Source organism: Centroberyx gerrardi, chromosome 11, assembly GCF_048128805.1.
Source record: "Centroberyx gerrardi isolate f3 chromosome 11, fCenGer3.hap1.cur.20231027, whole genome shotgun sequence".
Classification (NCBI taxonomy): domain Eukaryota; kingdom Metazoa; phylum Chordata; class Actinopteri; order Beryciformes; family Berycidae; genus Centroberyx; species Centroberyx gerrardi.
Window position 1 is genome coordinate 13,716,178 of NC_136007.1, and position 15,241 is coordinate 13,731,418.

The following is a 15,241-nucleotide window of genomic DNA, read 5'->3' on the forward strand; positions in this document are numbered from 1 at the left end:
GCAAAAGCTCTTAATCACGTGTTTAACTGCTGCTTTGTTGCTCCAGTAGGAATTAGGGAGTAAAGGGAGCGAACCTTGTTGTGATGAGTCACCATTGCTGTACTGAACACTCGTCTCAGACATTTCAAATACTCTCTATTAGTGTCTTTGTTTTTGCTCTCTGCAGTTATGTCTCACCCTGTTACCTGTAGTGCTGTTGATTAAGTGTTATGATATCTCTTCTTTGTATCTGTGATACACAAAAGATATGTATGCTTTTATTTGTGGTTATTTGGCTCTGTTAGTGTACCAACACTACTTTTACAGATGAAATACAAATTTGACTAGTTCTACTTACTTTTGAGAACTTGGGGATACTGAAGTACTGTTATGAAATTAGTGAATTTCTCAACAGTCCTTTTTTGTTAGTTGCAACCAGCAGCTAGTATAAGTCACTCTGTCGGTCTAAATTCAAAAACCCCACTGCAGGATACAGGGATACAATACCCGGTGTTTCCTCTGTAATTTTATGCAGCTGTGGTGCTCGGGGGCATAATTCTAGTTTTGTCCTATATCTGTCGCTGCTGGGTTATGTTTCAAGTTGAGGTTTTAGTGCTAAAAATGTCTTTTAATCATAACAAAATCATTACTTCTAAAACATATGGACTACACTTATTTTAGTTTGAGATGATAGTCGGACTAAATTACAATGCTAATTTTAATTTCACATTTTCTCTAGCAGTGGTGGCAATTTTCTTGCTGTGGTGGTGAACCTCTGCCAAATAAATACACTGGTGCTTTAGCTCACTCGGTAGGGCAGCGCACTTTCATGTGGGGGTCTGGGGTTTTAATCCTGGGGTTGGCAAATTGTTGGCAAAAGGCTTTTGTATTTGGTTTCACAGAGCCAAATTGGTTGCAGCTTATCACGAAAAATATGTGCTTGTTAATTAGATCACATTTGATCAAACTGCATGTTGCCCCTCTGTTTTTCAGTGGAATTAATCACTGAACTTCATTTCGTTGTCACTGAATTGTACTGCACTAGTGTTCACTTCTATCTGTGGGCTTCACCAGTACAAAGTATGAATACTTTAACCTTGTATTGACAAATGCCACTGTTGGTCTGCCACAAGGCTGTGATATTGTTTCGCTTTAGACCTTAGTGATGCTTATTAAGTGAGTGTATATGTGTTTTATATGTGTTTTCCAGGCACTTCAGTGCTCTGCGGAGGCTGTATGGCAAACAGGTGATCATCAACCTGCTTGGGAGCAAGGAAGGGGAACACATGCTCAGCAAAGCATTTCAGGTGAGAGGAACCATTCTGGCCCTTTATATATTGATATTTTAGGCATTTAGCGGGCGCTCCCATTCAGAACAGCTGAGTAAGACAGCAGTTAGAGTTTCAGTGTCTTGCTCAAGGACACGTGTCGATGGTGCACATGGCTGTTGATGGGATTGAATCTGACTTTTTTGGTTTACAGAATGATCTCTCTAACCACTAGGCCACTCGCCCTGCTGAGTACACCAAACCATCTGCTTAAATTTACACAGCTACTAAACTGTGCCTAGTCCAGTGTACCAAAACGGGCTACAATCTAGTATTTTCTTTATTTTTTAAAGCAGGTGGTTTGGCATGAATTAATGCAAGTTACTTATGTACAGTCAGCAGGCTTTGCATGCAGAACACTATTGCATGTACTTTGAATTCTCAAGAATAACTCTTCTCCATCTCTCTGTCACTCAGAGTCATCTGAAGGCATCAGAGCATTCAGGAGCAGTGAAGATGGTGAACTTTGACTACCATCAGATGGTGAAGGGGGGCAAGGCAGAGAAACTCCACAGCGTCCTCAAACCCCAGCTCAACAAATTCACAGACGAGTGTGGTTTCTTTTACTACTCTGGAGATACTGGTATCACTAGGTGAGAAATGCATACATACACATCTACAAAGGAAGGAAGGAGTAATAATTGTCATTTTGGCAACTGCCTCAAATTGTCTGTAGTTGCATACCCTGATCTCCTTAACCCCGCTTCCCCTTCCCACCCACCAACGAATATTCATGCTTATATGCATGCATGCACACAAACACACACACTTCTCGCTTGTCTTCTCAGGACTCAGAGTGGGACCATCAGGACCAACTGCCTGGACTGTCTGGATAGAACCAACAGTGTCCAGGCCTTCTTTGCCCTTGAGGTAAAACTGAACAACTTATGCCCTCATTTGTTATAAAATGGCATTCAGTCTTCATCTGTCAAAGTCCACTGACCTTATTGATGTTGCTTGCATCTAACCCCTCCTCTCCCTCCCCCTAGATGCTGCCAAAGCAGCTGGAGGAGATGGGTCTAACAGAGAAGCCCCAGCTGGTGGCCAGGTTCCAGGAAGTCTTCAGGACCATGTGGTCTGTCAACGGAGACTCCGTCAGCAAGATCTACGCGGGCACTGGGGCGCTGGATGGCAAGGCCAAGGTATACAAATGGACAGACTTATCACACACAAACACACACACTCGGGGACAAATTCATAGTGTAACAATTGGCACAACAGGTTATCAGGGCTCCAGCATGTAACAATTTGGTCACATTTTATAACTTTGGGGACTGCTTCAGAGCTCATTCCAGACTTACAGTATAGCTCAACGTGGCTATTGGCTGATTACATGAAACAATGAATGACAGCATGTGACACCTAAACTTCAGTATTAAATGTGTGTTGGTGTTTGAAATGCTTGATTTATAGTTGTTTTGTATGCAGTCAGCAACCCTTGAATAATCAATCTACATAAATGCCCATAACTGATAAACACTAGTCAAAAAACAAACAAACGTTTACTTCATCTATATAGCGCTAACCTTCACGACCTGCTGTCACTTGCCCCGCAACCCATTCAACTCAGATGAATCATGCTAGCAGTAGCCTATCAGATAAACCATTCATGGTTTATCTGATAGGCAGAAAGGGGGGAAACAGAAGGGGGAAAACAGGAAGCCACAAACAGAAATGGCACAAATGCCACTACTGTGGAAAAAAGGCCGAAGCCTTTTTTCCACAGTAGTGGCATTTGTGCCATTAGCCCTGTGTAGCGACAGAGCTGAGGAATTAAATTGTTACTTTTCACATGAAACCATAACTGCTGCATTTAAAATAAGTAAAATAAAGGTTAATTGTGCATGTCATTCACTGACGGAGCTCTGCATGAACAGTTGATCCTCTCTGTGTGTAGAACTGTGTGCTTCTGTTTCTTAACTCTTGTGTGCTATCTCTTTCTGCTGTCCTCTGGACCTCTCTACCTGTGTGGTAAGTTAACGAGCCAGCCGATGTCGTTTTTGAGCCGCGGGTCTATTTCTGGTGCAGTGTTGATTTCCATGTGTGTGGGTTGAATGATGTAGATGCAGGATGTGGTTAGTGGGTGCTCTTTTTTTTCCATAAAACTTGACTGATTTTATTTCGCTTGAGTCCCACTGATGCATATGTTGTCTCGACTTTGGTTCTCCTGATCAAGAATGCTCCTGGGAGAAAATGGAAGATCTCTCCACTGATCTGCAGTAATCTCGATAAAACACTGAAAGCAAATGGACATGTTTTTAAAAAGAAAAAGAAATCATATGTCAGTGTTATTTTAGAATAATCTGCCAATGCTTCTGCTTGTTGAGTGACCATTTTCTCACTGTAGCAATGGTGTTACAAATGAAATACTCGGGTTGGTTGGATTCTTTCTTGGTTGGATGAAATCAGATGCATCAAACCAAAATAATATCAAAATGTAGCCCACCAATCAGTGTAATTGTAGAGTCCCATCTCCTTGTCTAGCAATTTTGATCCTTCTCAGTCAACTGGAAAAGCTGTATTTCTTAGATCTCTATCTAATTATACAAATGGACCAAAAACTTTTATCTTGTCCTTTCTTCACTTCCATGGGTGAATTGGGAAGGTATGGATATTTTTGCATGATAAGTAAATGTATGGGTAGTAATGTCTTTTTTTTCTTCTTCTTCTTCTTCATAGGCGGGGAAGCTAAAAGACGGAGCTCGTTCAGTGACCAGGACCATCCAGAACAACTTCTTTGACAGTTCCAAGCAGGAGGCTATCGACATCCTGAGGCTGGGCTCCACACTCAACAGTGATCTGGCAGACAAAGCTCGGGCGCTGCTCACCACCTCCAGTCTTTACGGTAATTCCTCTCAGCATGGATGAATTCCATAACAGTATAGAGTTGTTTCAGCTTGTGTAAATTATTACATAGGACTAATGAGGTACAATGATGTTCTCTTTACTGAATTGACAGATCACATATTGTGAGTAGTGTACTTTGATTACGATTAGTGTAGCAAGTCTAAGTTATTGCTTAATATAGCATGTAGGAGCATGTGTATTTCGTAATTGCTAGCAGTTTATTGTTGATGTGGATATTATGGAGAGTGTGTCTTTTCATTTACTCCAGGATCTTGGCCAATTTTAAGAATATCACTCACTCCCTGCTTCATCAGTGGAGGATTGTGGGATAGGTATTTAGACTGGTCTCATCCAGTAACTGTTGTCGCCCTGCTGGCCACAAGCTGCACTGTCGGGTTGTCTCATCCGTGTCAAGTGGGAGGTGTAATCTCCTTGTGCCAGCTCTCTGTCCAAGTTAGATTAATGCTGACCAACTGCTCTGCTAGCATTATCTGTGAAAGCACTGGTTAACCCGCCCTTCTCTCCCTTCTCTCCCCCTGCTCTCGCACACAAACTTAGTCACTGAGCCTGTCTTACAATCAGGTATAGTAACTGACAGCCTGCCCCCAGTGGATGTTTCTTTTCATCCCATGTCACATAGTTGTTTTATCCTTTGTGATTGTGCTCCCACTCATTAGTTCATTCATTTATAAGCCAATGTTGGTAATGGTTTAACTCTCTTGTCCATTTTCTGTCGCATACCATCAGGCTCCTACAATAATGATTAATAGTAAAAGAATGGTGAATTGTGCAAAGAAACAGACTTCAGTGCACACAATGGTAATTGCTAGGCTGACATCATGCCCTTGAAAGGAAAATTACAGACAGAAATGAACCATTACCAAGGTTGATTATTTGAATGTTAGTGGTATTTCACCAAGCATTATGATTTGTGTCCTTTGTATCATGCCCTATGTTTTAGAGGACATTTTGGTGGTCTCCCTCTTTGAATTTTGGATGTTCTCTCATTGGTTTTATTTAATTTTATTATTTTTGTTTTGTGTCCCTTCATTCCACCCTAACACACGCACACTCTATACACACTCATTCTACTCTCCTCTCCTCTGCAGCCTCTCCCAGAGTATTGTTGGGAATGTGTCAGAACTACCGTAAGTACACGCGGCCCAAGCAGATCAGGGTGTGTGTCGGCACCTGGAATGTCAACGGGGGCAAGCAGTTCCGCAGCATTGCCTTCCGCAACCAGACGCTCAATGATTGGCTGTTGGATGCTCCAAAGAAGGCGGGGCATCCTGAGTTCCAGGGTATTTCATCTGTTTCATCTGTGTTGTTGATTAAATAAATTAAGTTTTCAGATTGTCGAGCTTTTCACAAACTCTTTTGATGTAAAACAGGCGCTTCTGTCATTTCTCTCCCCACAGACACCAAAGCCAACCCCATAGATATCTTTGCCATCGGCTTTGAGGAGATGGTGGAACTGAATGCTGGCAACATTGTCAGTGCCAGGTATGTGTCCCAGTCCATCTGGAAGGTTATTGAAGCTAACTTTGGCATCCAGAGACGTTTATGCAATAAAAAATGGTATTTCGCCTGTGGGCCATGCAGGCACCAGGAACCAAGGTCCTTTTCTGTGCTCCATCGGGAATACTCTTTAGCTAATGCAAATAAAAATATTCATAATTTTTTATTTGTATAGCACTTTTCAAGTGCTATAAAACAATGCCAGACATGAATCAAAATTAAGGTTATAGGATAATAAAATGTATTAATACAGTGAGAATAAAATGGTTAAAAACAGATTATAAAAATGTAATTTGATTTAAAAGGTGACTCTGAATTTGCTCCTGGACAGCCATGGCCTGATCAGATACTGTTAATATGGCACCTTACGCAGATGTGCTTTCTTTTGTTCAATTGTGTTGAATAGGAATAAAGACAATGCCCAAACACATATCTTAAAAGTTAATTTGTTTGCACTCTCATCTGTTTTCCCTCTCTCTGTTCTCCTCTCAGCACCACTAACCAGAAACTGTGGGCTGCTGAGCTTCAGAAGAACATCTCTCGGGACCATAAGTATGTGCTGCTTGCATCAGAGCAGCTTGTGGGAGTGTGCCTGTTTGTTTTCATCCGCCCACAGCATGCCCCCTTCATCAGGTATGAAACTCTGTTCTTGCTACAATAGACACTTCAAAGATTTACTCTAGGTTCACACACAAGAGGTGGAAATGCATTTATACCACAGTGTGGTTGCTGTGGTCTTCAAGAGCCAAATTCAGGACAGCCAGAGAGCTGAGATCACATTCAAATGAACTGCTAATCATTTAGGCCTGTAACTGCACAACTGCACCGTGGGACTGTATAGAATCTATAATTTTTGTAATCTCCAAAATCTCATTACAGACATATCCTGCCTTCCAATATGTTTACCTTTAGTTTGTTGTATTTCTTGTGCCACAGGGATGTTGCTGTAGATACAGTAAAAACTGGAATGGGTGGGGCTACAGGCAATAAAGGGGGCGTGGCCATTCGCCTGCTGTTCCACACCACCAGCATCTGCTTCCTGTGCTCCCACTTCGCTGCTGGCCAATCACAGGTCAAGGAGAGGAACGACGACTACAATGAGATCACACGCAGACTCACCTTCCCTATGGTAATGTTAATAACCATGACACTGGCGTTGAGCAAATTTTGTAATTTTTTAAATGCATGTTAGTGTGTCTAACTTAAACTTAACCTCTCCTATCTTACCCCCCCAGGGTCGTCTGCTGTACTCACACGACTACGTGTTCTGGTGTGGAGACTTCAATTATCGTATCAACCTACCCAATGAAGAAGTAAAAGAGCTAATCAGACAACAGAACTGGGATGCCCTGACGGCTGGGGACCAGTTAGTGGACCAGAAGAATGCTGGCATGGTATGGCCTTAAACACACATGTGCACATTTATAGCATAAGTAACGCTTTATAAGGGTTCATTACCTCTCAGTAGGAAACGGTGCACCATGTATCACTTTAATTATTAAACTTATTAAACATTATTGCGCTTTCACAATGGCTCAAGATCATAAATGCATTCTGTGAAATCATTGTCCCTGGGTTGTATTAAGATAAGATAAGATAAAATTGCACTTTATTGATCCCATAGGGGAAATTATTACCATCTGTACTGGCGCATAAAATAATGGGTCAGGATATTGTGTCCCAAGAAGCTGACAGGTGCGCTCTGGCACTGATAATAATAAACATACACATAATTAATATGCATATGGCTTTAGTTGATTATAATATTCTCTCTAAATATTTCCTCCACAGGTCTTCCGAGGTTTCATCGAAGGGGTGCTAGACTTTGCCCCCACCTATAAGTATGACCTGTTCTCAGAGGACTATGACACCAGCGAGAAGTGCCGCACACCAGCCTGGACCGACCGCGTACTCTGGAAGAGGAGGAAGTGGAACTTTAACAGAACTGGTGAGGGGCGCGGCCCGAAAGGAAGGGTGTTGATTTAGCTTAGGAGAAACTGAGATATGTCTTAAGCCTGAATAACATTCCTTTGCCAAAAAAACACTTTTATAGGCTTATACACCCTTCTCTCTTGCTTTCTTTCATTCATTATACCCACCTGTATGACTCAAGCTCAAGAATAGTGATGATATGTGTTTGTGCTTGTTTTGCAGCTGAGGAGATGAATGTAGTAGGAGCAGCCTCTACATCTGCGGAGAGTGAGGATGATTCAGAGCCCTGGAGCGCTGGGACTCTGAAGTACTACGGCAGAGCTGAGCTCAAGACCTCAGACCACAGGTAACTCACCAGCGATTGGTTTGATATTAAAGTCGCCATGAAATAAACTCCCATTACTTTTCCATCCTGGAAAACAATGTATCTTTAATGGTGACCTCATGCTGCACCAGGAGGCGTAAATAAACCAATAAAGCCAGTACCGATTTTTGAACGATCCTGTCCTACCGCCCCTCCCATCAAATACAACTGCCTTTCTCTCCCTAACTGATATCCCATTTGTTTACACTTTTGAACACTTGTGTTATGCCCCGCCCCAACATCCTGTTTCAACAGGAAATACATCAAATCAAGGAAGTAAAGATGCCATTTCATGGGGTCTTTAATTTGCAATATTTAAATGAATGAAATTCGAATTATACCTCAAGAGTATAATTCAACTCAAAATGCATTACTACTTCTTATTTCACATCTGTGCTGATGCTATATGGCTTGAAAATGCAAAATATATCAAGTGAAACTGTAGTGAATGGAGTGGGTTTACAGTTGTCAGACTGATCACATAAAGTCTACCATATATCAATGATGCAAAGCAGTATTTGGTACTTTGGTGGAGGTGTTTTCCTTTTTAGTAAAGATGCACAAATGCACGCACATCCAAACCGATACTAGGTGCTGGACAGAAAAACAGTCAATTATTGCAAGATAGAGTCCACACACTAGAAATGGCTCCCATGGCGTTTGTTACCACCACATGTGACATTTCGAGCACATGCTCATTTTCATGTAGTGTTTCACTTTAATCAAACATCACTGTCCTCATTGTCTCCTACTGTCTTCCTCCCTGTCTGTGTCCAGGCCTGTGGTGGCGATAATGGATGTGGAGATCCTGGAGGTAGACCCGGAGGACCGGCACCAGGTCTATAAGGACGTCATCGCCCTGCAGGGGCCGCCGGACGGCACCATCTTGGTGTCACTCTGCACCTCCGGCCCTGACGACTACTTTGACGACGCACTCATAGACGAGCTGCTGGACAAGTTTGCTAACTTCGGAGAGGTCATCCTCATCCGGTGAGCCTGATGTCCGTACACAGACAGACATGTATGCCCACAGATGGTTGGATTGCAGTGATAAATGTCCTTGTTGTTACAGGTTTGTTGAGGAGAAGATGTGGGTGACCTTCCTGGAAGGTTACTCCGCTCTGGCTGCCCTGTCTCTCAGCGCCTCCACTGTAAGTCATCACAGACGATATAAATTACTTCAAAGCTATAAAAATGCTCATATAACATTATTATAAAACCGCTATGGTCTAGACACTATTATAAATTTTCCTGACCTCCTTTAACAGTATGAGAGTGTATAATAAAATAGTGTTAACATGAGTGATATAAAAAAAACAATATCAACCTCTTCCTTATAAACCCTCAGTCATATAACTTTAATCACCTCTGTGGTATATTGGACGATGTGTCACAAACCAAACAGAGAAACTGTTTTTCCTGAAACATTTTTTAAATTGACTATATACCAAGTAGTCTCTCTCTCTCTCTCTCTCTCTCTCTCTCTCTCTCTCTCTCTCTCTCTCTCTCTCTCTCTCTCTCTCTCTCTCTCTCTCTCTCTCTCTCTTTCTCTTTCTTTCTCTCTCTCTCTCTCTCTCTCTCTCTCTCTCTCTCTCTCTCTCTCTCTCTCTTCATCTCTCTTTCTCGCTCTCTCTCTCATTCTCGGTTGCAATGTAGGTTCTTGGTAAGGTGATTGACATCCGTCTGAAGAGTCCAGGCTGGATCAAGAGTCTGGAGGAGGAGATGAGTGTGGAGAGGATCTGTGGAAGCATCCCCACCTCGGCCAGCTCCACCCTGCTGGCTGAGGACACAGACATGGGCGACGATGACTACGATATGGAAGGTGACGTGTGAAGGACAAGCAGTCACAATCCTCATGAATATGGATGTTATAACTGCCATGGTGTGGCGCAGTAGGGTGGTTGAGAATAGGACGAAAAGCCTCAGAGTCCTACCTCTGACTGTGGATGCTAAAAATGATTGATTTGGAGGACTGCAGGTGAAAGTGATAGTCGGTCAAACGCTTTGATATTTTGTCTCACTGGTTATTATACGATATTGTTGAAAGATTACAGTGTTTCTTAGTTTTCCCCAATTTGCCAAAGTTAACAATAAGAGACACTGATCCGTATTCATAAAACTCGCAACAGCGTTGTGCAGCAGTGTGCTTTTATGAATCGCTTACATGACATGCAAATGATCAGAAGCGGGAGGGAATAGGGAAAATGCTTACCGCCACGGTCTTACCCAATACTGCGTCATTAACCATGCCGGTGAATTTTATAAATATGGACCATTGAATGTTATCATGGAAACAAAGCCACAAGGGGTAACTCCTGGCTGTCACTTGACTCCTAATTTTAGAGATATTTGGTTATTCTTATGCTGCAGCTAATGCATTACTAGTTTCTCGGGGATAAATTCCAACCCTCTTCTGTCTCCTGTACCAGGTGATGTGGATGACGAGGTGGAGGAGATTCTTCCCCAGCACCTGCAGCCTGGAGCAGGCTCCGGCCCTGGGTCGTCCCCCCTCCCCTCCCCCCGAACTAGTCCCTGTCCCTCCCCCACCCACGGAGAACCTGCAGCCCCCAGCAGGCCCAGCCGTGCGCCCCAACCCACCCGTCCGTCGCAAGGTAAATATGTGCCTGAAGACACAAACACTGAACACACAACTGTAATCAGGTTGCACAAAGCACAGTGCCATAATCCTCTCAGGTTCCAGTCCCTGCCTGCTGGAAGCTAAACTGTAATTTTGCTTTGTTTATAATGCATGGAAGGAGGTTTAAGCCAATCACCATGCAGGAGAGAAATTCCAGGTAATGTGTGATGTGTGATGGTTTGCTCTATGTTTGGTATTAGAATGCTTGCAGTGTGTCTTTAGCTAGCTGTGCTAATGTCCTCTTGTAACATGTTTTATGATACAGCATTAAAACATTTGTGCAATATCACCTTCTTTGTACACAAGCTGTACTCAAGGACCAGACTGCAGGATAATTGTGTTGAGAGGAGTTTGCCCGTGTGACTCATAGGAGAGTGACACTTCATTTATACTTGACCACAAAGTGTTTAGTCGAAAGCAAAGAACCCTTTTCACTCTCTTCAACTGTTCATACTACATTTACCTTTTACATTTTAGGCATTAGGTCATGTTCTTATCCAGAGCAAATTACAATGAGTGAAACAGTAGAATAGTATTTTTCTGTATGAGGTGAATTTGCAAGTACTCACAATATGTGTGAATTGGACAGTCACACATTTTCTGGCAAAAACAAATTGCCAAATGGTGAACATTGTTTTTCCTCAAACCACTCATTTTCCGTGTATAAATCTGTGCCTGTTTCATTGCTACCCTTCCAGGGCCTCCAGTCGACTTCCAGCCTGGTGCCCCCACATCTCAGGAGCCCAAACGCCCGCCTCCTCCACGCCCCAACGCCCCTCCAGCCAGACCTGCACCCCCTCAGCGCCCCCCACCCCCTTCAGGTACAGTATCTCCCTCAACCTTCTAAACGGTTCATTAATGCTTTATTTTGCTATATTTACATCACAGTCATTTAGCTGGCAGTGTTATTCAGTGCAACTCAGTGAAACTCAGCATAGGAAGACATCTAAATGAATATTTAGATTGTCAGTATAGTATTAGTACATGATGCTGCAGACAGGTGTTAACATTGTCACCTTAATCTCACTGCTTCCCCTCATTCCTGAAGGAGGCATGAGCCCTCTACCAGTTAGAAAGGACGCAGGAGGTAAAGTGATGTTGAATTGTGTGCTTGTGTGTTTACATTGCTGAAGCATTTCAGTTTGCTTACTGAAGTATTTGTCAGTAGTGGCTGCTATTTTCCATCTGGCACTACACACAGAAGCTCTAGTGCTGTTTCAGTAAGCTGTGATCACATGTTAATGGGTGGAGTTGCTTGTACGGAGCCCATATGCATATTTTAGTTTTCTCTGCATCCTGTAAAGCAAGAAAATGCTCATAACTCATCATCGGTGGCAATAATGGACCACTATAATTAAAAAAACAATAGGCACATATCATGCCATAATTTGAGACTTTTCAGCCCTTTCGTGAAAATGGGGGAATTTCAAATCATGCCATGAGGGGCGAGTTTTGAACCTTTTTGACTTATGGACATATAGCAAACAAGTGTAAGTGTTAATGAAACAAAAAACTCCATTTGTTAACACCAAATTGCTGTGATAGCACAGTGTTGTAACTAAAAATCATTCATAAAATCACTGAACAAAATATTCAATTCATGTGCTAACTCGGACACTACAGTTTGAATATCACCAAGCTACTTCTTGGAATGTGAATGTACTGTGCACCAACCTAGAGCCGGCTGTTTGTGTGACTTCTACCATAATGCCTGGTGTATGAGCGCACACTGTTTTTCCCTTATACAGGGCTCTTAGGGCTCTGCACGGCCTAAAGAGCACACACCTTAATTCCCCTCAGCAGTGTGTACTGAAAAAAGTGTTATGCGCAAACAAACCAACGAACACACAAAAACAGGCTTATAGAGAAAAACTGAACTGGGGCTTGATGTTTGACATCTGGGCTCTGTATGAGAATCTCCACCTGTTGGCAAGTACTGTACAAGCACAGTTTACTGGTGCACTGCAGTCCATGCTTTACTCTTTCTAGAAGTATTTCTTGGCTTGTCTTTTTGTCTGTCCTTCCTCTCTGGTATTTCTGTAAACACTGTGTTGTCATTCATGGTCCTGAACATTGTTGGGAAGACAGTATGCTTATTTGACACTATTTTTTAAATCTATTGCTTTGATATGATCCCCCCTAGCCTTTGACTTTGAGAGTTATGTTTCCCCTCTCTGACTCTAAGACTGTGGAGAATGTCCCAGCCCACTCCTTGATAGGAGAGGCAGTGAAGGTAACTGGCTTAGCTGCAGTTGTAATGTACAGTCTGGTGTTTTTATTGCCTCCTTGGAATAGTGTGAACTTTAGGTAGCTCCAAGTGATCGTGTCTGTAAATGTCGATAATCTGATCCCTGTTGTCTTGCACCCAGTCGTCAATGTTATTGATGCCTTTTTGGTACTGATAGTTCAGGGTTGACAAATCCTGTGTCATTGTGAACTAACCTTTATATCAGAAGTTACAGTTAGTTCTGTGTGTGTGTGAGAGAGAGTTTGTATTTGTAGAGCTAGTCTTGTTTAAAAATAATTGAGCTTATTGAAATTCAGAGAAAGCAGCTACAGTCATCCCCCTTTGACTATCCGAACACATTGGGCCACCATAACAGAGTGTATTCCCATCAGGATTATTCACAACCCATGTAATAGTAGCACTGCATCCACCTGGTGAATTTGCAGGATTAAAATGTGAAATTTGCAATGAGACAGTGATGTATAATGATCACTTCAATAGAAAGATATAGATTGTCAGCAGACTGTCAGCTATTGATTTTAACTATTTATTTGCTTATATTTTAGAACTGTTGCAGCTAGTCCCCCAATGTCATGGTAGTGTTAGTGTTTGGACTAATTTACTGACCTTCACTGGTAAGCCCTTAAATGCAGCCTCTTGCTGTAATACAGAATAAGGATATAAAATGTCAGATCAACAGGTGGCAGTCTAATTTTTGCCTCATATTCAACTTTTGTCTGATACGTGAATTTCATGAGTGTACAGATAAAAAAAATATAAAATACAAAAAGTACTGTGTGCTGTAGGCATCACTGACTATAGCTCTGTCTTGAAAACCAAACACCTATCTCCTCGGGAAGGTAGATATTCAGGCTCACAACATCTTGGGCATGGCTGCTCTGCTGCACCATTATCACCGTACGCTAATCCTAGTGCTTCTTATAAAGTGTTGTCATTGGGAGCACCTGCATCCTGTGACAGATATTCCTCTCTATGCATAACGGTAATGTGGTCTGGTTTCCTTTGTGCTGCGAAGGACCAAAAAGCCCTGCTCTTGCTCGGCCAGACGCTGCTGCAGGTGAGTACCAGAAAGTTTGAAGTAGCCTCATTGGTCATTACTGTAATGATGAAGACAAAAGATTTTTACTTAATGATGTCAGTATGTATGAAGATGTGAAGTATGTATCTTAGTCTGGGCAATCTGTTTCTGTGTGTTTGTGTATGGGAGTGACGTAGGGCAGGAGAGGGTGAGGTTATCCCTCTCTTTCATCTGTAGTCCTGGGTTAGTTTACCACCTGACACAAAATGTAGCCTGTCCCAGAGTGGTGGATAGGGTTTGGTTGCGTAACCTATCGGTGACTTGGCCTGTCTTCACCTGGCCCAGTTGTGGAGTGTGTGTGTGTGGTTAGTTGAATCCCTCTATCACAGAAGGTGTGTGTGTGTGTGTGTGTGTGTGGTTAACAGGGTTGACTTACATTTGGTGACCGCACAGTGAAGTAATACACAGAAGCAGTAATCTAAGTCGCGTGGGAACATGTTCCCATGCTCTGAGAGGGGCTAGGCTAGAGAATAGCGAAAGAATAGGTGAGTGCATGCAAGCTGTGTGGTAAGCCGTTGTCTTACAGAACAAGGCCTGCCTCTCTCCCAGACCTCCTGCAGCCCTGGAATTGCTGAGTCATCATTAATAATGGAGTCAGCCATAGGGGGATCTGTCTGTGATGGGTTTGTGTATTCACATAGGCAGACAGGGAGTAGAGGTGGGGCAAGTGTAGTATAGGTTTGCAGTGTGGTTAAGCATTGTAGTTGTAAACATTATTCTGCCAAACCCCTCCTTTTCTACTTTTCTTTCTCTCTAACTCCCCATCTCCCTCTCCACCCTCCTGTTCTTCCTTACATCTCCCCCTAGGGGGCACACGCCGCATGTTGAGAAATACTGGAGGTGTCAGAGATTTCTCATTGCCGAATGTAACTAGTTGTGCCGTTGGTCAATCATAAATCTCTGTTCCAGGTAAAGGCCAGGCAGCAGCAGGAGGTCCTGGACCGGGAGGCGTTCCCAGACCAGTGAGTTTATGATTACTGCTCATATCCACATCTGAGTAGCTGACATTTGAGGAGCACTGCTCCTTTGCTGATTTTACCTAACTTGCTCATCTCTCCCTACTCTCCCTTCCCCCTTCTTCCTCCAGAATATCCCTCCTCGTGCTGGGGTGATCAGTATGCCCCCCCAGTCTCGCCCACTGCCTCCCTCCCACCCTGGAGCACCCAGGCCCATTCCAGAGGTGCATCCTGGGGCCCCTCGACCCATCCCAGACACCCACCCTGGAGCGCCCCGGCCTGTGCCCAGCGCTCAGGCCAAACCTGCTGACCTGCCTCTGGGTGAGCAATATGTGCTCAACACACAAAGGATA

At 43.1% G+C, this 15,241-nt stretch overlaps 1 protein-coding gene across 3 annotated transcripts in view; it reads left to right on the forward strand.

The window, feature by feature from the left end:
* Window positions 1–15,241, forward strand: part of synj1 (synaptojanin 1) — a 28,494-nt gene that overhangs the window by 8,736 nt on the left and 4,517 nt on the right. For all 3 annotated transcript variants that reach the window (XM_078286564.1, XM_078286565.1, XM_071902820.2), the window contains exons 9-28: window positions 1,190–1,286; window positions 1,725–1,900; window positions 2,096–2,177; window positions 2,297–2,449; window positions 3,987–4,152; window positions 5,264–5,455; window positions 5,573–5,657; window positions 6,165–6,305; window positions 6,609–6,801; window positions 6,908–7,066; window positions 7,464–7,620; window positions 7,827–7,950; window positions 8,746–8,958; window positions 9,041–9,119; window positions 9,625–9,790; window positions 10,398–10,580; window positions 10,725–10,763; window positions 11,305–11,427; window positions 14,842–14,894; window positions 15,020–15,209. In XM_078286564.1, the coding sequence (XP_078142690.1) occupies window positions 1,190–1,286; window positions 1,725–1,900; window positions 2,096–2,177; window positions 2,297–2,449; window positions 3,987–4,152; window positions 5,264–5,455; window positions 5,573–5,657; window positions 6,165–6,305; window positions 6,609–6,801; window positions 6,908–7,066; window positions 7,464–7,620; window positions 7,827–7,950; window positions 8,746–8,958; window positions 9,041–9,119; window positions 9,625–9,790; window positions 10,398–10,580; window positions 10,725–10,763; window positions 11,305–11,427; window positions 14,842–14,894; window positions 15,020–15,209 (2,771 nt within the window). The remainder of the gene's footprint in view (window positions 1–1,189; window positions 1,287–1,724; window positions 1,901–2,095; window positions 2,178–2,296; window positions 2,450–3,986; window positions 4,153–5,263; window positions 5,456–5,572; window positions 5,658–6,164; window positions 6,306–6,608; window positions 6,802–6,907; window positions 7,067–7,463; window positions 7,621–7,826; window positions 7,951–8,745; window positions 8,959–9,040; window positions 9,120–9,624; window positions 9,791–10,397; window positions 10,581–10,724; window positions 10,764–11,304; window positions 11,428–14,841; window positions 14,895–15,019; window positions 15,210–15,241) is intronic.